This window comes from Narcine bancroftii, chromosome 5 (assembly GCF_036971445.1).
Source record: "Narcine bancroftii isolate sNarBan1 chromosome 5, sNarBan1.hap1, whole genome shotgun sequence".
NCBI classification, from domain to species: Eukaryota; Metazoa; Chordata; class Chondrichthyes; order Torpediniformes; family Narcinidae; genus Narcine; species Narcine bancroftii.
This window is the reverse complement of record NC_091473.1, coordinates 102,696,988-102,721,079: the sequence shown is the minus strand read 5'-3', so window position 1 is coordinate 102,721,079 and position 24,092 is coordinate 102,696,988. Positions and strand designations below refer to the sequence as shown.

At 40.3% G+C, this 24,092-nt stretch overlaps 1 protein-coding gene across 10 annotated transcripts in view; it reads right to left on the bottom strand.

The window, feature by feature from the left end:
• The window catches only part of patj (PATJ crumbs cell polarity complex component), a 307,050-nt gene that overhangs the window by 43,195 nt on the left and 239,763 nt on the right, over window positions 1-24,092 (bottom strand). For 9 of the 10 annotated variants that reach the window (XM_069938547.1, XM_069938545.1, XM_069938548.1 and 6 more), the window contains 6 exons: window positions 22,812-22,910; window positions 16,715-16,807; window positions 12,230-12,304; window positions 4,343-4,472; window positions 1,452-1,567; window positions 477-560 (listed from right to left, as the gene is read on the bottom strand). In XM_069938547.1, coding sequence (XP_069794648.1) covers window positions 477-560; window positions 1,452-1,567; window positions 4,343-4,472; window positions 12,230-12,304; window positions 16,715-16,807; window positions 22,812-22,910 — 597 coding nt within the window. The remainder of the gene's footprint in view (window positions 1-476; window positions 561-1,451; window positions 1,568-4,342; window positions 4,473-12,229; window positions 12,305-16,714; window positions 16,808-22,811; window positions 22,911-24,092) is intronic. The other variant, XM_069938553.1, reaches the window with a different exon arrangement.

Here is a 24,092-nt window from a genome sequence, read left to right as displayed (position 1 = left end):
AAGTGAAGCAACACTTCACTTATATATCCACAGGACTCATTTACTGCATCCAGTGCTCCCTTTGTGGTCTTCTTTACATCAGAAAGACTGGTTGCATATTGGGAGATCGCTTCGCTCAGCACCTCTACTCCACCTGCAACAACAGCGACCTCCCAGTAGCCAACCATTTCAATTCTGAGTTACAGTCTGAAGCTCACATGTCTGTCCATGGCCTTATGCATTATCTCACCCTGATCACCTGCAGATTGGAGGAACGACACCTGGGAACTTCCAGCCAGATGGCCTTAACATTGACTTCTCTGCTTTATGCTAAATTTACTCGCCTTCTTTCCCCTCCCTCTTTCCAGTTCTCCCCTCCCTTCCCCCTTACACACCCAGCCATTCTTCCTCCCCCGATCGCTGCTGTCCCCTCATTCCCTTCTTCACCTATCATCTCCTGCCTTTACTTGTCAAAATTATAACACCTTTGTACTCACCTCCAGGACCTGGTCCCCAGCCCAGAGCCTGTTGTCTTTGGCAGCTGCACCCTCTTCGTATACTTCATGAATAACTATTGCATTCTGAAATAAAAACAAAGTTATCATTTAACATGATCAGAATTTGTACACATCTGGAAATGGTTTTCCTATCACTTTTGATAAACCTTAATGGTTTTTATTAACTGTTCGATTTGTTCTCTGAAGTATGTACAGCAAGAAATAGCAAACAATCGAAAAGGGAAGATTTTCTTTCTATAGATGGATATCAAAACTGGAGGCAAAATAAGTGTTACAAGGGCACTGAAATTTAACATAAAAATAGAAAATGCTGGGAACACCCATCAACCAGTAGCTATGGATAAAGAAACAGAATGAATGTTTCAGACTAGAACCCTGCTCAGTAACCTGATAAAATGATGGGCTGTCTTTGAAACGTTTTGCATCTCTAACCATGGCTTGGCTACATGAATTGAACTGAAAATATTGCACTGTGGTTTTATGATACAGTGTGATGGCCATATATTTTTAAATAACAAAGAATTTTTTGCTACTGTGGGGTAATCAAGAGCAAACAAGAAAATCTGTAAATAGTGGAAAACTGGGACAACACACCAAATGCTGGAGGAATTTAAATAGGTTAAGCAGCATTCACGGAAGGCAGTCAACATTTTGGGCCTAAACCCTTCATTAGGACATCTAGTCACAATGGTTAATTGCTCCTGTTCTCCACATACAGGCCAAGCATTTACTTGTAAAAACATTTCATAGCTTTTTTTTAGCATAGTTTTGCAAATTCTAAAGATTTTGGCTTTCAAGTACCATCTACCCTGTGTTACCTGTAAATTAATACACCATTTACTATTCTGAGGAATAAAGAAATCTTGCATTTCTTACTAAGGGTCTTAAATAATAACAGAACTGAATTACGTGATTCTCTGTTATCTTTCTCATGTCCACAAAGAGGTTACTCACCAACAATGTGTCCCTTCCACCTACGATGCTGAGTCCAAGTCCAGATCGGCCCTTTGAAATTTCCAAGATAGTCTCTTGGCCTGGGATTATAGGACAAGTTGCTGGGTCTGGTACAGCTGTAGGCACGGAGATACTAGCTTTAGAAATATGAGAATTCTGCATGATTAAGCTGATAGAAGGCTTAGAAATATAATTTCATTTGATTGCCAGGCTCTAATAAAAACAAACCTTGCCTATGTTCCAGAAACTGGGCTCTGAATTAATCATGTTCTTTAAAGGTAAAGGTTAAGGTTCCATTATTGACACATAATACTACATTTAGAATGTAACATACATGAAAAATTTAGTCTACCATAAGGCAGAGAGAGATTCACCACTTTGTCCAGCACCCCTCACGGAAACCTAAAGCACCTGGTGTTTCTAGGCAGACTCTCCTCCAAGTACTGACCAAGTACTGCTCCAAGTACTCCTCCAAGTACTGTCTGCTTAGCTTCCAAGATCAGACAATCTCAGTCATATTCAGCCAATTAGGTTTCTTTAACATATAACCTGTAACTAGCTTTCCTAGCAGCTATTCTGATGAAAAGTATCAATTGTTTAATGAGACAATTACTGTATACTCATGTAATTGTTGCTAACATGTAAAGTCAATCCCCACTTTTTGGCCTAAAAATTGGGTGATTTTTGTATGACCCATGTAAAAATTGACCCCCTTATTTTTGGCCTCGGCTGTCCACCCATCCGAGTTCCCGGCGCTGCGACGACGGATCCTCACCCCCCCCACTGCCTGCCCATCAAAGCTCCCGACTGCGGATCCTCACCCCGACACCTACCTGACCAAACTCCCAACTGCGGATTCTCACCCCGACACCCGCCCATCCGAACTTCCAACGTTAGATCCTCGTGCCAGCCATCCACCTATCTGACGGCCCAATCATGAACTTACTCTCCAATCCCAGGCCATCTGAAGTCCCAACACCTTGAATGACGCAGGTACTCATGAGTTAAAATGTTTGACCCGTGTAAAAGTCAACCCCCCATTTTTTCCCCAAAAAGTGGTCCAAAAAAATTTAATGATTACACGAGTATATACGGGTACATTTGGATTAATTTTGCACTGACTGATGACACAAATTTATTAGTCTTATTTCTTAAGATGCCAAAGGAAGATATTTGGACCCATTTAATTTAATCGATTCTAGAGTCACCCAAGGTGTCAACTAATTTTTTTCTGCCTATTCCCTGACAAAGGATCATTCCAAAGATTGACCAAACTTTGCAGGAAAAACCCTTTTTTACTCCTGGAATTAAATTTGAAGTAATATTTGTAGTTAATGTCTTCCAAATAATGTTTAATATCTTTGTAAGATTACTTCCCAGAGAAATCCTCTAGTCAGAGAAGCCTCATTCTAGCCTAAACACATACACTGATTTTTCAAGTTGTTTGCAAGTTCTATATTCTTATGGATGTTACATCAGCAACATCAGGCCTGGATGTGATGATATACTTTTAAGCAACAAGATTTAGAATCAGATTTGATGTGATATTTCATTTGAATGCAATATTTTGATGGCACTCTTGTGCTTTGGAAGCCAGAATTGGTTCAATATGTTCTACGTGTGGCCTTAACAACACTAAATAGTTTGATATTTATCATCTCAAATGAGCAACATATTGTTTTGCAACCCTATTAACTTTGATAGATGATCTATATGATTGTTTGTATTGGCTTTAAATTTACTGAAACATTTGATCGACCCTCATTATTCATGGCACATACATATCACTTATTCTTCATAGACTTCATTTGGCTTTTGGCTGCAATTGTAATTATGTCCTGTCAGAATAACATTGCTTCCAGATTTTGCTATTTAGGCAATGGAAAATTATTTGGTGTTGATTAATAGTTTCTCTCTTCACTCTCAGACCGTATTTCACCCTGGGAATTGTAGTTCACAATGATCCACCACTCCATGATGTATTGCCTTTAAAATTTATTGACCTGCACAATATCTGTAAATCAATCAAGTTGCATAGTACTTAATGTTACTTGGACATTATGAGGGGAAAACAGGACTCTAAAAATTAAAATAATCAAAAAGTTATCCTGTATAAGTTATCCAATACATATTTATATTTGCCTTCACTCGATATGGAATTTTCAGAAATCATTTGATAAAATTTCAAAATGAATAGGCACTATATAACAGTTTAAATATAGAAAAGAAAGATAAGGTTAGAAACCTATTAAACCAGTTCCCGATTCTAGAATTCCAATGGCCTCCTCAAAAAGCGGAAAAAGGACCAAGTCTGGAGCAGAACTGCTTTGAGGGTTTCACTGAAGATTTTGCAGAGGAATTGAATTTTGCTTTGATCTCTGCCCCTGTATAGATCGTGGAAGTGATTTGGAACATTTAATAGCCTGGGGAACAACAGAAATTGTTAATGATCCTGGCTCAAAGTGCTTAATGGGAGCACATCAAAACTGAAATTTTAAAATCTCTTTGCATCATCACATCCAGGTTGATGTTGCCGATTCAACAATCCACAAGTGTATAGTACAGTAGTTGCAAAACAATTTGAATTTGATTTTCATTTTCAGGGTGTTCCTAGAAATTAGACTTATAAAAAGCAGAGCAACTTCAATAAATGTTTATCTTAAGTACTTCATATTTCAGCTACTTAAGATTGACGGAAAAGATTGTGATACAAAAGTGTAGGAAGCTTATAAAATAATTTCTCATAAATTTCAAGATGTAAATAAGTTAAATATTACCATGCAAGTAAGGAACAGTAATTGGAAAACTACAATTAATTTATAATATTCGATTTAAATGGTAACTCCAGTTAGGTTACCCCATTAGCAAATAGAAAGATTACGAGTACTTACTGTGATCTGAGAACTCAGAATCTGTGTTAAGGTATGAAAGTGGTGGCAGGGGAGATGTCTCCAGAGACCTGTCCTCACAACTGATGGTCAACTTTACTGTGCCTTTTGCTTTTTTAAGAAGGTTGATCGCCTAGAAGAAAAAAAAATTACCATGTTCAATTTCAATCAGCTTAAAATGCAGAAGAATAAACAATTGGAACAAACTAATCTTAGTTCCACAAACAGTAGTTTCACAGAGAAATGCCACTGTATGAATCAGTTCTTTGTTGATTTTGCATCCCCACTTTCAGATGTGAAAGTAGGAATGAGCTGGAGGTCAAAAACTGCCGGCTCTGATTTCCTGATCAGGCCACCATAATACCAGCCCACGAAATCTGAATTGTTATATTCATCAAATCAAATTGTTGCACTCTTGTAGTATGATGAAATGGTTTTCAATGAAATATCATGACTGTAAAAGTTTATTTCCCAAATATTCAAGAGATATAAATTCACTGAAAAAAATAAACAAATGATCTATTTACTGATTGAGTACATACAAAACTGGTAGTCATGGTGGGGAGCTGGCTGATGGAGGACCTCAGTTTTCTTCAGGCTGACTTCCAGGCCAAACATTTTGGCAGTTTCCGCAAAGCAGGATGTCAAGCGCTGAAGAGCTGGCTCTGACTACCAGCCCCCCCACATCTCCATCGGGCACACAAAACTCAAAACGGTCAACCAGTTTACCTATCTCGGCTGCACCATTTCATCAGATGCAAGGATCGACAATGAGATAGACAACAGACTCGCCAAGGCAAATAGCGCCTTTGGAAGACTACACAAAAAGAGTCTGGAAAAACAACCAACTGAAAAACCTCACAAAGATAAGCGTATACAGAGCCATTGTCATACCCACACTCCTGTTCGGCTCCGAATCATGGGTCCTCTACCGGCACCACCTACGGCTCCTAGAACGCTTCCACCAGCGTTGTCTCCGCTCCATCCTCAACATCCATTGGAGCGCTTTCATCCCTAACGTCGAAGTACTCGAGATGGCAGAGGTCGACAGCATCGAGTCCACGCTGCTGAAGATCCAGCTGCGCTGGATGGGTCACGTCTCCAGAATGGAGGACCATCGCCTTCCCAAGATCGTGTTATATGGCGAGCTCTCCACTGGCCACCGTGACAGAGGTGCACCAAAGAAAAGGTACAAGGACTGCTTAAAGAAATCTCTTGGCGCCTGCCACATTGACCACCGCCAGTGGGCTGATAACGCCTCAAACCGTGCATCTTGGCGCCTCACAGTTTGGCGGGCAGCAACCTCCTTTGAAGAAGACCGCAGAGCCCACCTCACTGACAAAAGGCAAAGGAGGAAAAACCCAACACCCAACCCCAACCAACCAATTTTCCCCTGCAACCGCTGCAACCGTATCTGCCTGTCCCGCATCGGACTTGTCAGCCACAAACGAGCCTGCAGCTGACATGGACTTTTTACCCCCTCCATAAATCTTCGTCCGCGAAGCCAAGCCAAAGAAGACATACAAAACTATATTAAAATTCTCAGTGAACAATTTTGGGAAAATGAAATTACACTGACTGTTGATAACTATACTTTATACAGGTTTAATCAAAATTCATGCAGTTCAAGATGAATTAAAGTAAAAATTGTTTAGGACTGATTATTGCAAGCATGGAAGCTCAAAATCTGAAAAAAATTGTTCCCCACTTTAATTCCATCTTCATTATTATAAAATTCACAATCTTAATTAAGAGTACATTGCTCACAATGACATAGTTTTTGATAATTTTTCACCATGAGCAGATGCTGACCTTCTTAGTTTAATCACATTCACTGTAATAAGGTACCTTTGTCTACTTGCATCGGAAACAATGCATAGTAGGCTCTGGCTTATGTTACAGGCTCCTATATCCATATTCTGAATAATCAAATGGATTTGTTATTTATGTCTTCAATTTCTGTCTGTATTCTTTAAGCAATAAGTGCTGAGAGCAAGATGCCGTATAATAACACCAGGAATTAATTATACAAGAAATATCCTGCATCATGAAAAGGTAGGGAGAACGGACTTGGAAAAGTTGAGATGTGGAGAATCCCAGTCTTTTTTTTGTTTATCTGAAGCTTCAATTTGTTCATCCCCAGAATTAAGATAGGAGAATGATGAAGTACCTGTAAAATTTTAAGTCTTTCATATACTACAGTTTACTTGGCTTTCTGCGACATTACAGCTGAAAGATTTCTTTTTCTTAGACAAATCCTTGGGATTGAATGGACTTACTTCCACTCTAATATTAATGTTTCTGATATGAGTAATGAGGCCAATATTGGAATCATAGACTCTGTCACAGATGGACCAGATCCAAAGGACAGTTAGGCAGTTTTAGGTCACCCATTCCTTCACAGCTAGATCCAAAGGACAGATGGGCAGTTTCAGGTCACCCATTCCTTCACAGCTAGATGCAAAGGACAGATGGGCAGTTTCAGGCCATCCATTCCTTCCTGGCTTACTTAAGTCCTCTGAATTCTCTTGATGTAGGCTTCATAGTCCTCAAAATCATCCTGATTGGTTGTTCTCCATGTTAAGTGAAAAGCACCCACACAGAAGAGTCAATGAGAATGTTGCATTTCTTCAAAGAGGCTTTATGCACATCATGGGCACTCTTCCTCTACTATATGGGAATCTCTTCTAATGGCGGAGTTCAAATTAGAACAGCTGTTTCAGGTGACTGATGTCAGGCATATAAGTGGAGTGAGTGGCCTGCCCTAAATAGACAACGTGGTAATTATGGGATTAATTCTAGGGATAGCACAGCTCAGGTTCTTCAGCTCATGATATTTTGTTGACCTATAAAAACCAGCTCCACTAACAACCTCACCCTTCCTTCCCTCATACCTATAACCCTTAAATTTTCTTACATCTATTTGCCTGTCAAATAATCTTTTAAATGTCCCTATTTTACCAGCCTCCACCACCACCTTCAGCAGTGCATTCCAGGCACACACAACTCTCTGTGTAAAAACCCATCTATCTATCATCTCCCCTAAACTTTCATCCAACACCTTAAACAGATGCCCTCTGCTATTGGTCATTGCTGGCCTGGGAAATGATTGTTGGCTATCCACTCTACCAAGGCTTCTCATAATCTTATATCATCTATTCAGTTGCTTCTCATCCTCTGCTACTCAAAACAGAAATGCCCTAGCTCAATCAACCTTTCTTCACAAGATACAGTATGTTCTCCAATCCATGCAGCATCCTGGATAAATCTCCTCTGCATCCTCTCCAAATCTTCCTCATCTTTCCTCGACTGAGGTCATTAGAACTGAACACAATACACTGTGGTCTAACCAGTTATATAGAGCTGCAACATTACCTCATGGTTCTTGATCTCAATTCCTTGACTAATGAAGGCCAGTACACCATATGCCTTTCTAACCTCCCCATCAGATGGCATGAAAAGTTTCAGAGATCTATGGACTTGGACGCAAGATCCCTTTGTTCCTCCATAATACTAAGATTAATCATGCATCTCTCCCTTCAGTTTCAATCTTCCAGTGTGTAACATTTCACACTTATCTAGATTGAACTCCATCTGCCACTTCTCTCCCCTTTATATAATACGGCAACCTTCTATCTATCCACAACGTATCCAACCTTTGTAACATCTGCAAACTTACTAATCCATCCCTCCACTTCCTCATCCAAGTCATTAATAAAATACACAAAGAGTAGGGGTCCCCGAAGAGATACCTGCAGAACACCTCTGGTTACTGACCTCCAGGCAGACAACGCTCCACCTACTATCAGCTTCTACTTTTTGTGGGCAAGTCAATTCTGAACTTATGCAACCAAATTTCCATTGACCCCAGGCCTCATGACTTTCTGTTTGAGTCTACCATGGATAACCTTATCAAACACCCTACTAAAATCAATATACACAACATCAACCACTCTACCTTCATCAATTTCTTTTGTCACCTCTCCAGAAAAGTCAATTAGGGTCGTGAAGTTCCTCCAAAGCCATGCTGACTATCCCTAATAAGACTTTCCTTTTCCAAATGCTGATAAATGTTGACCCTACAAATCCTCTCCAATAACTTTCCCACTATTAATTTCTCACTAATCTATTAAGATTATTCCTATTATCTTTGATCTGATGTTGACCTGAGAAAGGATACTGACCTACATTCGCTTATATTTAAGGGTGATTTTGGATGATTTTGGAATGTCAGCCTTATTGATAATTTATGTGCCTGTTAAATATGGTCCAAATTTCAGTAGCATGCGGGAGGGCATAGATAATGTTTAGGTTGCAATTCAGTTTTTGACCAGATAATGATCTTGATCATCAAACACCATTTTCTATTCCTAACCAAAGGATATATTGGTACCTTGAAGACGATTGTGAATTTCAGGATGAATGAATCTCTGACTTCATTGAGAGATAGTTAGGGTGGTATGGTTAGTGAAGCAGTTAGCGCAACAATGTTATAGTGTCAGCGATCAGGACCGGGGTTCGAATTCTGTGCGGTCTGTAAGAAGTGTCTGTGTGGGTTTCCTCCGCAGGATCTGGTTTCCTCCCACTGTTTGGAGTATACTGGAGTTGTAGGCTAATTGGGTGTAATTAGGTGGCACTGGCTCATGCGCCGAAATGGCATGTTGCCATACTGTATGTTTAAATTTAAATATAGTTCCTGAGATGTAAGAAATGCTTTCCGTGAACTGTTGCTGAAGGGTAGTGCACTGCAGCAGAGCAGTATAGTCGACGACCATTGTGCTAACATCATGAGAGAAACAATTTCCCAGAAATTCTAGATCTCAGCTCCTCTCCCATTTGAGGATGGTGTGAATGAAACACAGAAGTCTGCAGATGCTGTGATTGCACCAAAAACACACTAAAATGCTGGAGGAACTTAGCCAGTCTTTCAGCATCCATAAAAGACAAAGGTATTTTGCTGACATTTTGGGCCTGAACCCTTCTTTATGGAATAAGCAGAATGAGACAAAAGCAGGAAATCTCAGAAAATCCCAGAATTCAGAGAATGCTGGCTGGGGGAGGAATCTAGAACAAAAGGCATTAATTGGATACGATTAGGGAAGAGGTGAGAATTTAATGTGTGTGTGTGAAAGGAGACAGAGAAGGAAAAGACATAGCTGAGAGAAGGTGGGGGGGGCGTTTTAACGAAAGCCAGAGAGGTCGATATTAATGGCATCCAGATGGAGTGTGCCCAGTCAGAAGATGAGGTCTTGTTCATCCAATTTGCAGGTGGTCTCAGTCTACAATGCATGAAACCATGGACAGACATGTCAGCAAGGGAATTGAAATGTGTGGTCACTGGGAGATCCACGCTATTGCGGCGGACAAAGTAGCGATCTCCCAGTCTGAAACTACTCTCTCTGATGTTGAGTAGAACACAATGAGAGTACCAGATGCTGTAGATGATCCCTACAGATTCACAAGTGAAATGTTGCTTCACTTGGAAGGAATGTTTGGGGCCACTAATGATGGTGAAGAAGGAGGTGTGGACGCAAGTGGAGCATCTCCTGTGATCACAGGGGTATGTAGCAAGGGGATGATTTATGGGAAAGGAAGAAGTGGACATGGGAATCATGGAGGGAGCGTTCCCTGCAGAAGGTGGAGAGGAGAGGAGAGGGAAATATGTGTTTAATAGTGGGATCACGAGGTAGGTGGCAGAAATGATGGAAGAGGATGTGTTGGATACAGAGGTTGGTGGGGTGGTAGGTGAGGATAAGATGCTGAGGATGAGTGTTGGGGCAGAGGGGTCAAGGCTACCACTTTGACCTGGAGAAAATGGGATGAGTCAAAGGAGAAATTATTGAGGTTGAGGACAAGTTCTGCCAGTTGGAGGAGGGTGTTGGTGTTGGGGGACTGGTTGGGTCTATTGTCAAGAAAGAAATGAAAGGCTTTGAGGGATGAAGGTGTATAGGGATTGGATGTGTATGGTAAACATGAGGCATCGAGTTCAGAGAAATGGAAGTTGTTGAAGTGATGGAGGGCATGTGAAGTGTCCTGGATGTAGGTGGGGTGGGGAGGGTCTGGACTGTGGGGACAAAACAGATTTGGTGGGGCAGGAGCATGTGGATATGAAGGATCTGCCGGGACAATTGGATTTGTGGATCTTGGGTAGGAGGTAGAAACAGGCAGTGTGGGGTTGGGAAACAATAACGTTGTTGATTGTGCCAGGGAGGTGACTGAAGTGATAAGTTCAGAGATGGTGCATGACACTGTGGTTTTATGAGATTTGGTGGGGTCCTATTGAAGGCTTAAGTAAGAAGAGGTGTCTGAGAATTGTTATCTGGTTTCGACCAAATAGAGCAGGGGTTCCCAGCCTGGGGTACATGTACCCCCAGTGATACATTTGTACTTTTCAGAGGGTACATTGGATCTGAGAGAATAACCACTACTGTACAAAACATGGTGTTGTAATCTGCAGTCAGATTGCACAATGTCGTGTTTTTGTTGATTGTTAGGGGTACACGGGAACCTATAAAAATACCCAAGGGGTACAGAGAAACAAAAAGGTTGGGAACCCCTGAAATAGAAGTTAACATGCCAGACTACAACAGCACCACCCTTGTCTGCAGTTTGAATGGTGAGGTTCAGGCTGGTGTGGAGAGAATTGAGGGCCAGCTGTTCCAATGGTGAGATTGGAAAGAGTGAGGGGAGTAGTGAAGTCAATATGTCTGATGTCACAGCAGCAATTGGAAGGTACAGTGCAGGCAGAAGACTGGAACGAGGTGTTCTCAAGGAGGAAGAAGATTTAAAGCAGAGGAAGGGATTGGTAGAGGGGGGTGGAGAATCGTAGTTGTGGAAGTAGGCATGAAGACAAAGCCGACAGAAGACGAGTTCAGCATCATGGTGTGCGTGGAATTCATTAAGGTGTGGGTGAAGGGGGATTAAGGTATGGGTGAAGGGGGATGAAGGTGAGGTCTCTACTGAGGACAGAGCATTCAGTCTCCGAGGAGAAGGTCAGAGGTGATGGTAAATTCTAGGCAGGGAGAGGGAGGTTCAGTGCGGTGGAGGAGAGGGGAAGAGAATGGGGTGGATCAGGAGGTGGAGGGTATGAAGGGTCTAAGGGAGGGAGGGTTCAGAAAGTCATAGAGTGGAGTGAGAGAGGCCTGTGTGCTCCTAGAGCCAGGGTGGGAGTTCGTGATGGAGACTCAATCGTGTGGGCCTCAAGAGCTAAGGTGGAAACCTGTGTCTGAAGATCAGTCATGTTGAATATGTGGATCCGGGAGAGGATGAAGTGGTCCGTGGCAGATTGTGGAGAGGAACAGAGCTGTGGTAGTGAGGGTCTGCTGGTTTCTGCACATTGAGCTGAGGGTAGTCCGTAGGATACGGTGGGAGATGTGAAAGGAGCAGAATTCGATGCAGCACAGGTACCTGAGATCCCGGTAGGGGCTAAACTGAAGGCTTGGAACTTGGGCTGGAATCCATGTAGCACTAGATAGCAGTGGAGGCAAGTAGCCAAGAAATGCATGTGGTTGTGGAAGCAAGTCTGGGTGAGAACATGGTCATTGATCTTGAGAGCAGCAGGGAGTGAAGATGGGAAGCAGTGAAAGAGACTCTCATGGAACTTCCTTCGAAGAGAGAAGTTATTTTGCAGTGGATCAACTGAACTGAGTGAAACACGAAAGTCTGCAGACACTGTGATTTTGGTAGAATCACATTGTGTGAATCAAACTGGGTCATTGCATCTTTATTGCTATAATATTGCTCCAACTTTCAATGAACTTTCCAATGAAGTGAGAAGTTACACAGAAATCACAAATAAATATATTGGGATTTGGGTCAACCAAAATCATTCTGAAGCAACAAAAGAAAACCGAGAGTACACCAGACCCAAAAACTCAAACAAATGCTTACCTTTTCAGGAGGTTGCGCCACTACATTCTCACCATCCACAGCCAGAATTCTATCTCCTACTTTGATTCTTCCATCCTAAAATTATAAATTGCAATAAACTGGTATAAGATTTGTCTTACTGATGTAGTCAGAACTATATTTTTGAAAAAGAAAACTGTGCCTTTATGTGGCCTGCATTTGACAGTAATATTAACATGGATTACTGTGGGACATGGTGGGAATAGCTATGATAATCAACAATTACCTAAGTAGTAGTACGGACTGACCCAGGCTGGAAGAACAAAATAGCAAATTAAAATGGGTTGAGATAAATGACAAATAAGGATAAAAACATGGTGGAAGTAATGTAAAGACCCAGCAAGGCCCTCTGGCCCATGATCCAACACTGCCTAATTAGAGATTCCCTATTAAAAGAATTAATTTGAAAAAAATAAATGAACAGCCTGTAGTTAAGGTGATCCAGCATAATAATAGGAGATTGCATCTTCATACTGATTAGGAAAATCAAATTGAGAAAAGCAGTTGGAAGGAGAAGTTGCATTTGGACAATTTCTGGAACAAAACCTCAGGAAAGCATCCACAGAACTGCTTATTTTAGACATGATCTTGTGTCATCATATGGTTAATGGCTCCAAAGGTTGGGGTACCCTTGGGGATGAACTCCCACTGCTACACCAATGCTCTTCATGGCGTGCATCTCAAACAGCCTCTGACAACCAAGTCCAACTCCTGGCCTTCATATGTGGCATAGTTCTTATGCCCGGCAAAGCTGTTCTCACCAACAGGAGAAGGGGCAAAGGCAGGCCACTGGTGCCTTGAAACAAATTGCTCCGGGCAGTTGGGACTTGTTAACCACGGATGCTATCTCATCTATGAGAGGGAAAACTCTGATTTCAAACCTCTGCTGCCTTATGGTTAGACCCTGAGGAAAAATCCAGAGTCGGAGTCCTGAAGGTGGCTGACTGCTGTACCCAGCATCAGCCATGGCAACTCCTACAATGCTGTTGGAACCAAACTGTATTGACTTTTGTCATTCTTTTTGACCTGTCATTAGCATGGACAACAAACAGATCTCCATATCAACTCTGCCTTTGCATGCACCCTGGAAAGGCCACTTTAGCTTCGCTTTAGGCACAATACACATGGTTGGCCATGATTGACGGAGGCCACATGCACATATGGTTAATTAATTAGTAATCTTGTAGTTGGGGAATCCTTCAGGGAAAGGTGACCACAAAGTGGTAATGTTTTATATTGCAAGTGATGAATTTTTTTTTGACAATTAAATTGGTATAAGAGAAGAACTGGTTTGAGTTGATTAGGAAATGATATTAGGAGACTTTCCATCAGATAAACAATATTCAGAGAAATGTTTCCTAAATCTCAGTCTTCCGTCAAGATTTACACACTTGAAAGGAAAAATTATTGATCCACAGACAACTGAGGGTTTCAGGAAAGCAGTTGATTATAAGGCAGGTGGCATAACCCTGAGGATTGTCAGAATTTTAGGAATCAACAACAGATGGCTAAAACTGATGCAGAGCAAGACGAGATAAGGAAAGACATAGAATCACAGATGAATATAGCATGGAAATAGGCATTTCAGCCAATTCATCTATGCCAACTTGTATCTGAGCTGGTCTCATTTCCCTCTCATCTTCTCAAAAATCCACAAAATGAGTCACCAGTCCAAGTAATTGAGTGTGATAGTCTTACTCTGAACAATGTATGAGGTGATTCTACTGAGACAATATTAGACTGAGAGGGATTGATAGGAAGATGGAGAAGGGGCATCTGTAAAATATATAGTTCGGGATATGGTGTCAGGCTATTTGGTTTGGTATTTAAAATTGAATTTTCATGCAGAGGGTTGTGAATATTTGGAAATCTCCATATCAGATGCTATGAGTACTCTGTTACTCATGTATTCAATCACAATCAATACATTTTTGGACACTAAGGAATTGTAGAGATACAGGATCATGGACAAAGTGAGGAACCAACCAATACCTTGATGTGGAAGGAAGCTCAATTTCTCGTATATCCTACTCCAATTTCTATTTTATAAACTTTTATGTGTTGGGTTCCAGGACTACAGTTAAAATAAGTAAATGTAGACTAAATTTGGTGTGAGAATCTAATCTAATCACATGTCATTGACATACCCAGTCAGACAAATTCTCATATTGAGTCTTCTCAGAATTAATTTAGCTCTTAATTTCCAATCTCTAATACACAACTTAAGCACGTTTGAAGTCAAAAGTACCTTGAATAGATGTTAAATACATTTGTAGAGATTATTAAATGAAATAGACATATTGATCAAATTAAGATTTTCTATTTGGCCTGTTTATTAGGATCTTTCCTGCCTTTGCTCCTCATTATGACCTCTTTCAGTAATTCTTTTACTTTAAAAAAAAATTAAGGCATTTTTATATTTGTCTCTAATTGATCCTGAATGGAGAGGAAGTTAAAATTCAGCCTGTAGTCACAAAAAGGCCAGATCAAGTGAGGGTGGAAATAACAGGGGCTTTGTCAGAGCTGCTGTAAGGCCAGTGCTACCACAAAGTGGAGACAGAAACACAGCACTGCTCTGAATGGTTCAAATGCCCTGTCCTAATGCCAGCGGCTCTGTAAAGGCTGAGTTTTTTCATTAAAATCCTGCAGTAACAGGCTTTGTGCTTAAGATGGAGGTGCCTATGCTTGGCAGCATACCATGATGGCTTGCAGACTCTGCGGGGCATCAAATCAGCACATGACATCAAAAATGGGGAGGACACCCTCCTTATCGAGAAGGAGAGGCATAGGAGATGACCCTACAGGACAGTGACCATGGCAGTGGACCAATGAGGGGCTCAGAGGCTGCATGACCCACACAGGCCGCAGGCTGTTGGTGATATGGTCAACAGACCATTACAGGCTGCGGGCTGCTGGAGACTGGCTCACGGAAACCAGGTATCGAAATAGGGTTTCAAGAGGGAGCTGAGGGCAAGGGCTCCCGAAGGGGCCTCGGATGCTGAAGGCTTCATGATCATATCAGAGGTTTGAACCTGGAGCTTGGGTTGCCGATGGATTGAACTGGAGTCTGTGTGGCTGTAGAGGCTGCAGGAACGCTGGAGACAAATCCACGGACACTTAGTGACTCTGAAGGAACTCTCTTTTGCTTCTCTTTCTCCTATTGTCTCCTTACAGCAGAAAAAAGTTGAAGCATATCACATATATTACATTTTTAATGTATTACTGCATGACAATATAATGAACCTTTGGATGGCTGATTACCTTCACTGGAAGATGGCAGGGAACCAGATAGGTTTTCACCCATATACATTAATTTCATGGTTATTGATCTGACATTAGTCAATTTTTAATTCAGTTTTATTTACTTGAATTTAAATTCCCAACTGACATATTGGGAATTAAATTTGTGTCTCCGCACCAGTAATCCAGAACTTATCCATTATGCTGCTAAGTTCATAACTTCTACTTCCAAAGTATTGATCTAATCTTCATAGTTGGTTGAGGCTCACACTCTTCCAGCTAGCTATCAGGAAGATTAAAGGCATAATTTCAGCACCCCCCAATGCAAACCACATACTCATCTCTCATCAATGTTGCCAGTAAACCAGACTGTTTATAACCAAGAAATTTTGTAAGACAAATTATATCTCCATGTGGTTTATTGGTTCGCTATTCCATGAAATTAGCAATTATAGATTTAATTATTCCAATGCTAAACTGGGCTCCCATCCTGTATGCTCCATATATTTGTTGATCTACATTGGCTCCTTATAAAACATCTCAAAATTTAAAATTCTTAACAAGTATTTAAATTTTGTAAAATCCACTAGTGTTTGCAAGACTAAAACTATTGTACAAGTAGTGCATTTCTCACACTCAGTCTTTGTATTTGTCTACCTACCACCCCGTTGTTATACCAGACCTTCAGCTATTTTTATTCCACATTCAGAAATTTCCTTCCTAAACTTTTCAATTTCTTTCCCTTGATGAAGAAACCCCTTAAAATTCATCCCCTAAATCGGGCTTTAGCTCACTCCTCTGAATATTTCTTTCTTTGGTTCAAAATTCAGTTCTTTCCCAAAATTCATGAGAAGTGTTTTTGGATTTGTTATGTTTGATATACACATGTATGTTGCTTTTAATAAAAACATCAATCTGAATATAGCAATAAAAGGTTGGTTTTCCATTGGCAGTACACAAAACTAATTCAGTTTAATATTTAAAAAAAAATATTTGTAGTCATTCATTAGGATGCACTCTGACCACGATGTGAGATGGAGGCACACATAACGGTGTCTCCTGAAGATTAGGAATACAGTAGTAATTATAAAACATTAAAAGACTGTCATTAATAATGATTCTTGTTAACATTAAAAAACTAAAATCAACATTGCTGAAAAAAGGATGCAATCTCTGAGATCTCAATTGTCCAACCAAACACCATGCACTTAAAATACAATTGCTCACCTTTATTGCTGCACCATTGTCAGTTAGGCTTTTAATAATGACTCCTTCATTTGTGTTGTCTTCACTGACAGCTAGACCAAGACCACTCTGGTCCTATAAATTATATTTCAGCAATCCAATATGTTAGATGCTGACAATTCTCATCATTTTGTAATTCAATAGCATTATTAACTTGTCAAGTAATATGTTACAGGTTTATTCATGGCTCAAATTATAAAAATAATTGCTTAAAATCCAGTTCCATTGTCAGTAGAAAACTGCCTTACGGCACAAAGAGCTAAACAGGAAGTCTGCAGATTCTGGGGTTGCAGTACAATACACAAAAGTGTTGGGGAAACTCAGCAGATCACGTAACATCGATGGGAAGCAAAGGGTAACTAACCTTTCTTGGCCTGGGCTCTTCATCAGCATGGTTATCAGCTATCCTTAATGATGGCATTTGAAGCACTAAAATTGTTTTGGTGTTGAATTAGCTAGAGAAGGGGTTTAATTTAGTTAGTGCCGATGGAGTGATTACCTTGGATTTAGTGCAATGTTTGATTACCTATTTGGGAATGAGAAATGACAAGTGACAGAAGTATGTGCAGGGGAACACTTGGGGCCCAGTTATCATGACATCATTAGTTTCAAGCTAATTATGATGAAGGATAGGACTGGTCCTTGGTTTGAGTTTCTAAATTGGAGAAAGGCCAATTTTGAGGAAATGAGAAGGGATCTAAAAATCACAGATTGGGATAGGTTATTTTCAGGCAAGGATGTGCTCGGTCAGTGGAAAGCCTTCAAAGGTGAAATTCTGAGAGAATATAGAGTTTGTATGTTCCAGTAAGTATTAAATGCAAAGTTAACAGGAATAAGGAATCTTAGTTTTCAAAGGACATTGGGGATCTGGTTAAGAAAATGGAGCAAATTAGGAGTTTAAAAATGCACGAGGCAACAAGAGGGAAATCAGGAGGGCTAAAATAAAACATGAAGTTACTCCCTGGAAAGGGTGAGGGAAAATCCTAAGGGCTTCTACAGGTACATTAAGGAACAGAATTGGTCCTCTGGAAGATCAGTCTGGTCAGCTATGAATAGAGCCAGAAGAAATGGAGGAGATCTTAAAAAGGTTTTTTGGAGTTGTATTAACTCAGGAAACTGGCACAAAATCTATGAAAGTGAGGCAAACAAGTAGTGAGGTCAGGGAACCTATACAGATCAAAGTGTTGGAGGTGATTACTGTCGTAAAGCAAATAAAGGTGAATATAATCCCCAGGGATTGACAAGGTATTTCCTTGAACCTTGAAGGAGGTTCATGCAGAAATTGTGGGGGCCCTAGCAGATAATATTTAAAATGTCCCTGGAAGCTTGAAAAATAACCCAGGAAATTATAAGAAGGTTACGTTACCTCATCTGCTTATAATTGGATGGTGATGGACTGATTAGGGAGAGTCAACATGGCTTTGTGGATGATAGGTCATGGTGAACAAATCTTAAAAGAGATTTTGAGGTTACCAAGAAAATTAATGGAGGAAAGGGTGTGGATATTGCCTACATGAACAAGGTCCAACATGAGAGGCTAGTCAGGAAGGTGCGGTCGCTCAGTATTCAAGTTGAGGTAGCAAACTCAATTTGACACTGGCTTTATGGGAGAAGCCATAGAGTGGTAGATTGCCTCTCTGACTAGTGGTATGCCTCCAGGATTGGTGCTGGGTCCATTATTGTTTGCCATCTACATCAATGTGGTAAATTGGATCAGGAGGTGTAATGGAGAGCGAGGAAGGCTTTCAAAGCTTGCAGAAGGATCTGGAGCAGCTGGAAAAAATTACCTGATGGCAGATGGAATTTAATGCAGACAAGTGTGAGGCGTTGCATTTTTGAAGGAAAAACTAAGCTAGGACATACACAGTAAACAATAGGACCTGAGGAGTGTGGTAGAACGGAGGGATCCTGGAATAAAGATACATAATTCCTTGAAAGTGGCATCACAGGTAGATAGGGTTAGGAAGAGAACTTTTGGGACATTGGCCTTCATAAATCAAAGTATTGAGTATAGGAGTTGAGATGTTATGGAAAAGCTGTATAAGACATTGATGAGGTCATATTTGGAGTACTATGTACAATTTTGGTCACTAAATACAGAAGACATCAATAAAATTGAAAAGGTGCAGAGAGGATTGACAGGGGTATTGCCAGGAATTGAGAAAATGAGTAACAGGGAGCTGCTAAACAGATTAGGACTTTATTTCCTGGATCATAGAAGAATGAGGTGAGATTTGATAATGATGTATAACATTATGATGGGTATAGATAAAGTAGGCTTTTTACCACTGAGGTTAGGTGAGATACAAACAAGAGGACATGAGTTATGGGTGAAAGGGGAGAGGTTTTGGGGGAATATTTGGGAAAATTTCTTCAAACAGTAAGTGGTGGGAGCATGGAATGTGCTGCCATCTTAAGTGGTTAATGCGGGATCAATTTTAACATTTAAAAAATATTTGGGCAGGTGGATGGATGAGAAGGGTATGGGATATGGAATGGGTGCAGCTCAGTGGGACTATGCAGAAAAATATATTGGCACAGACTAGAAGAGCTGAAGGGCCTGATTACTGTGCTGCAATGTTCTATGGTTCTATAGGAGTTCATGTTTTTGGGACAGAGATTAACCAACAGAAATTGATGATAGGAAAGGGCAGAAGGGTGGATAGGAAAGGCAGCCTTATTATATATGTTGTTTAATCAATGGAACAAGCCTTGGATATTTGGTCAGAACAGCCTATAAAGCCAAAACGTGTTTACTGATACCAATTTGAATTTTTGTAAGAATTATGCTGTTCTAGAAATAAGCATGCAGATGTGTTGAATTTTGCAGGGAATAGTAGGTGTCCTTTTATCAAACAGTGTTATCAAGGAGAAATATGATCAACTCAATGAATGGGAATCTAGGGAAAATCTCTCCACTGGCTGTAATCAGACCAAGTAGAAAGCAACAAAAACAAACAGTTGGAAGAATTCAGTGGGTTGGGCAGCATCTGCAGTGTGAAAAGGAATTGTCGACATTTTGGGTCAAGACTTTGCAACAGGACTGAAAGTGGAGAGGGAAGATAGCTGTTACAAAGAGGAGGCCTAGCAGACACTAGATGATTGGCTTGGAGAGTGCCTGCATTCTGTCTGCCAATGGTCATCCCAAATGCGCAATTCATCTCCCTTCCCATTTGCAGAGTGACTTGCCATTTTTGCAGTTTTCCCTGCCACAATGAGGCCCAATGCAAACTAGAACAATGGCACCTCATATTCTGCATGGCTGGTCTAATAGCTGAAGTATATTTCCTTTCAACCCCATCTCCTGCTTTCTTCCTATAACCTTTGATGCCCTTGCAAATCAAGATCTTGTTAATCTCTGCTTAAAAACATTTCTTGGCCTCTTATCACCATATGTGGCAATGAATTCCTTAACAGATCCCATGGTCACCTTCCTTATTTTTCAGATTTTAGCACTTGTAATCTTTATGTTCCTACTTATCATTCTCCAGACTCTGTCTCTACCGTCACCTTTCCCCTCCCCCCACCACTTCCCAACTGGAAATTGAATCTATCTGCCTTTTTTTGCATTCATTTTCCAAGCACCAGAATATAAAAGGATGCAATACTAAGGCTTTATAAGGCATTGGTCAGACCATCTTTGGCGTACTGTGCGCAGTTTTTGGCCCCGTATGTAAGGAAGGATATGCGGGCATTGGAGAAGTTCCAGAGGTTTTCGACAATGAACCTGGGTATAAGAGGGTCAATATATGAGGAGTGTTTGATGGCTCAGGGCCTGAACTTGTACTGGATGAAGATGATTTCATAGAAACCTACTAAATATCAAAATCACCAGAGAGAGTGGATAGAGAAGATGCTTCAACATTGTTTGACTGGTTTAATGTATCTTAGATTTTGTACTTTAAATGGATGGGGGGGGTGGGGGAGGGAGGGTGGGATGGGAGGAGGGATGGGGGGGGAGAAAATGACACTGTATATATTTGAAAAGGAAAATGTAATGATGGTCAATGTGGTTTATGATGTGAAAAATAAAAAAATAAAAAAAGTGGGAGCGTCAAGGACCAAAGGGCACAGCCTTAGAATTAAAGGACGTGGCTGTAGAACAGATGAATAATTTTTTCAGCCGGAGGGTGGTGAATCTATGGAATTCATTGCCACACAGAACTGCACAGGCCAAGTATTTTGGTATATTTAAAGGGTTTGATAGGTTCTTGATTAGTAAGGCTATCAAAGGTTATGGGGACAAGGCAGGAGAATGGGGTTGTGAGGAAAAACACATTAGCCATGATTCGAGTGGTGGAGCAAACGTGATGGCCAAATGATGTCATTCTGCTCCTATATTTTATGGTTTCATAGTTGCAGTGTGTACCATTTACAAGGTGCACTGTACAACTCGTCAAGGGTATGGTTGCAGTATCCAAATCTGTCACCTCTACTCTCTGAAAGACAAGGGCTTTGGGTGAATGGGACAACTGCAGCTGCAAGTTTCTTTCCTGAAGAATAAAACTGTTCAAACTCCAGCCTAAAAGCATCATGAGAAATCCTTTTCCACAAGGAAAAGCTTTTACCCTGGCAATGGAAACTTCCAATAGAATTCTTCCATTAATATTATTAAACAGCATTTTCCGACTTACCAGCATTTTAAACATATTACGTAGTCTATAATTTAGTGTCATGGAAATCATCTCTATTTTCATATCAGTGAACTTCATTTAAAACTATCTTTGTCATGCACAAAACTGCTAAATGAAGCCAATCAGCTACTCATCTTTTTAAATGTCAGATTTATTCCTTATGAAGTCATGTACAGAGCTAATTAATTCATGACTGCTGTAACCTGCTTTATTTTGCAGCTAAATTTCATTGCAGCTGCTCTTTGCACAGATGGAAAGGAACTGCTGTTTTAATAAGTAACTAAATCCATAATGCTGCTCATTACTGATGCAATGCACATTGCTTGGGGTCGGATGCCAGTGTGCTTCAACACCTGCCTCCAGATGATGCTCGCACCTTGCGCTTCCTTTTGTAATCTCCTCCTCTTACCACTTTGGCACCAGTTCTTAATGGTTTCACATGCATTTTAAGTCTTTATAAAAGCATTTACATTTTTGATCAAATTATTATGACACTGCTTTTTAATTGGCTGCATCTGTTCAAGTTCATTGATGCAACATTTTTCACCGGCACTGATAGTTTTCAGCCTGCTCTCAAATAAATCTGCTCCAGAAGGAATGCATAATTATAGCTGCAAGCTGATCCTGGGAATCTGGGTGACAATTTTAAATGCCTTCGTGTAAATGCCAGTTTCTTTCTGTTTCAAGCTCTTTGAGAACTATACCCCTACCAGAGTCATCTCATAAATCTTCCATAAATTAAGTGAAATTTAGCAAAGGAAAAATGTGCAGTCACTGGCGCTGAACCATCTGGAGCATTTGACACAGTTGCTTTGGGACACTCTGTTGGACAAGTGTCCGTTAATTCATATCATGGAAGTAAGAACAAAAATGCAGGATTTGTGACTTTTCATTAAAATAAGTAATCCATTTTCAGTCATAAGTACTTAACCTTTATCTGGAAATATAATTTTTTTTCTTTTGTCAAATTATTTCTTCCAGTTTCAATGCACATGCAGGATGTGTTCCTGTACTCTGTTTATTAGTTTTTACTGATGCTCATGTTCCATTTCCAGGCCTCAACTGCCATTTATTGCATTTCATCAGATTTGGGGAGTTTGAGAGGGTTAATTATTCAACATAAAACTGTCCCTTCTCAACCTTTATGAATCTGAACTTCACATTCCACTTTTTTTTTTAAATTGTGGAAGTCTATGATGCAACTTTTCAGGTGTAATTTTTTTATATAATTTATATTTCCACAGACTCAGATGACATCTAAAGTCTGATATAGACAGACTAAATTATAATGCAGAATACAATATCTGGCACATTTTGGTTTTGACTGCACTTGAATTCATCTCTGTTACGTTTAAATCCCAAAATACAGAATATTCTACATAATAGATAAAAACATTTTTTTTAATAGGAATTTAGAAATCACTGATTTACACCACTTTCCTTACCTTTGTCAACAGTATATTATGTACATTCTTGAAATTTGAAAAATCTGATTGAGTCGATGACTGTTCCAGGGAGGGCAATGCTCCCGTGGTATCTGGAATCTAACCAGAATAATGGTTGTTGAAATTGCATTCCAGCATCACTTATTGCCACACAACCAGCACCTAAAGCTCAAATGCTGTTCAGAAAATATAACCAGAGGTATCTGAAGATTTTCTTTTGCAGTCAGGACTTTGGAAGATTTGTGCCTTGCCTGTTATTCATTGGTGGCAAGAGTATGACAACTTGAGAAAGAAATATCGTCTATTTCAGTCACTGAGTGTCAGCATTAAGCACTGATGGGCAATGCTTTGCTCCAATGATTACCTTTGACTCCGAGTCCTCAAGAGGACGCGCATCAACCAAACCAGCACAGTTTTGGTTTCTAGCCTGCTCACAAAGTGAATTAGATTGATACTATCCAAACTTAATTTCACATTGATAATTGTAGCCCTCAGACAGAAGGCACTTGCATTCTGTCTAACTGCTTTTGAATCAATGCAGTTCTGATAAAAATCTGACGGCACAGTACATAACATAAATTCTTCCTTTACAGGGCTTTGAGGGAATTGTGCAAATGAAAATGAAAAAAAAAGATTGAAATACCATCCTTCTCTTACCACCCAGGGTCACTTTTTAAAGAAAAGAATTTGGACCATTAGGTCATTTGATGACAATGTTGATCTGAAACTCCACTAAAAGCATTGAAGAGGATTTTCACAAGGATATTCAGGATTTACTGCTCATCCTTTGTTAGTCATTGGGTGATTGTGTGCTGACTTCTTCAACAACCAAGATCCACATGATGAGGTCAGAGGTTCCAGGATTTTCACCCAAGGGCAATGAAGGATCAGCAGTGTATTTCCAGGTCAGAAAGGAGAATGGCTTAAAAAAGAGCTTGTGCACAATGGCATTCTCATATCCTTGCTACTTTTGTCCTTCTAAGTGAAGAAAATCACAGGCTTGAGAAACACTTTAAGAACTCTTCCTGAATGTTGCTCTGTATTATTTAGTTGGGTTGCTATGTCCTGGCAAATAGAGAGCAATCCTTCATACTCTTAACTTATGCTCAACTGATGGTGGAGAGGGTTTGGTGAATTAGGAAAAAACTCGCTCACTGCACAAAACTCAGCCTCTGTCCTGTTCGTATAGTCACACTATTTAAGTAGCTCATCAAGCTAAGTTTGTTGTCAAGTGTGGTTCCAACATGTTTGAAGATTGTGAATGATAAGAGTATTCAGTAA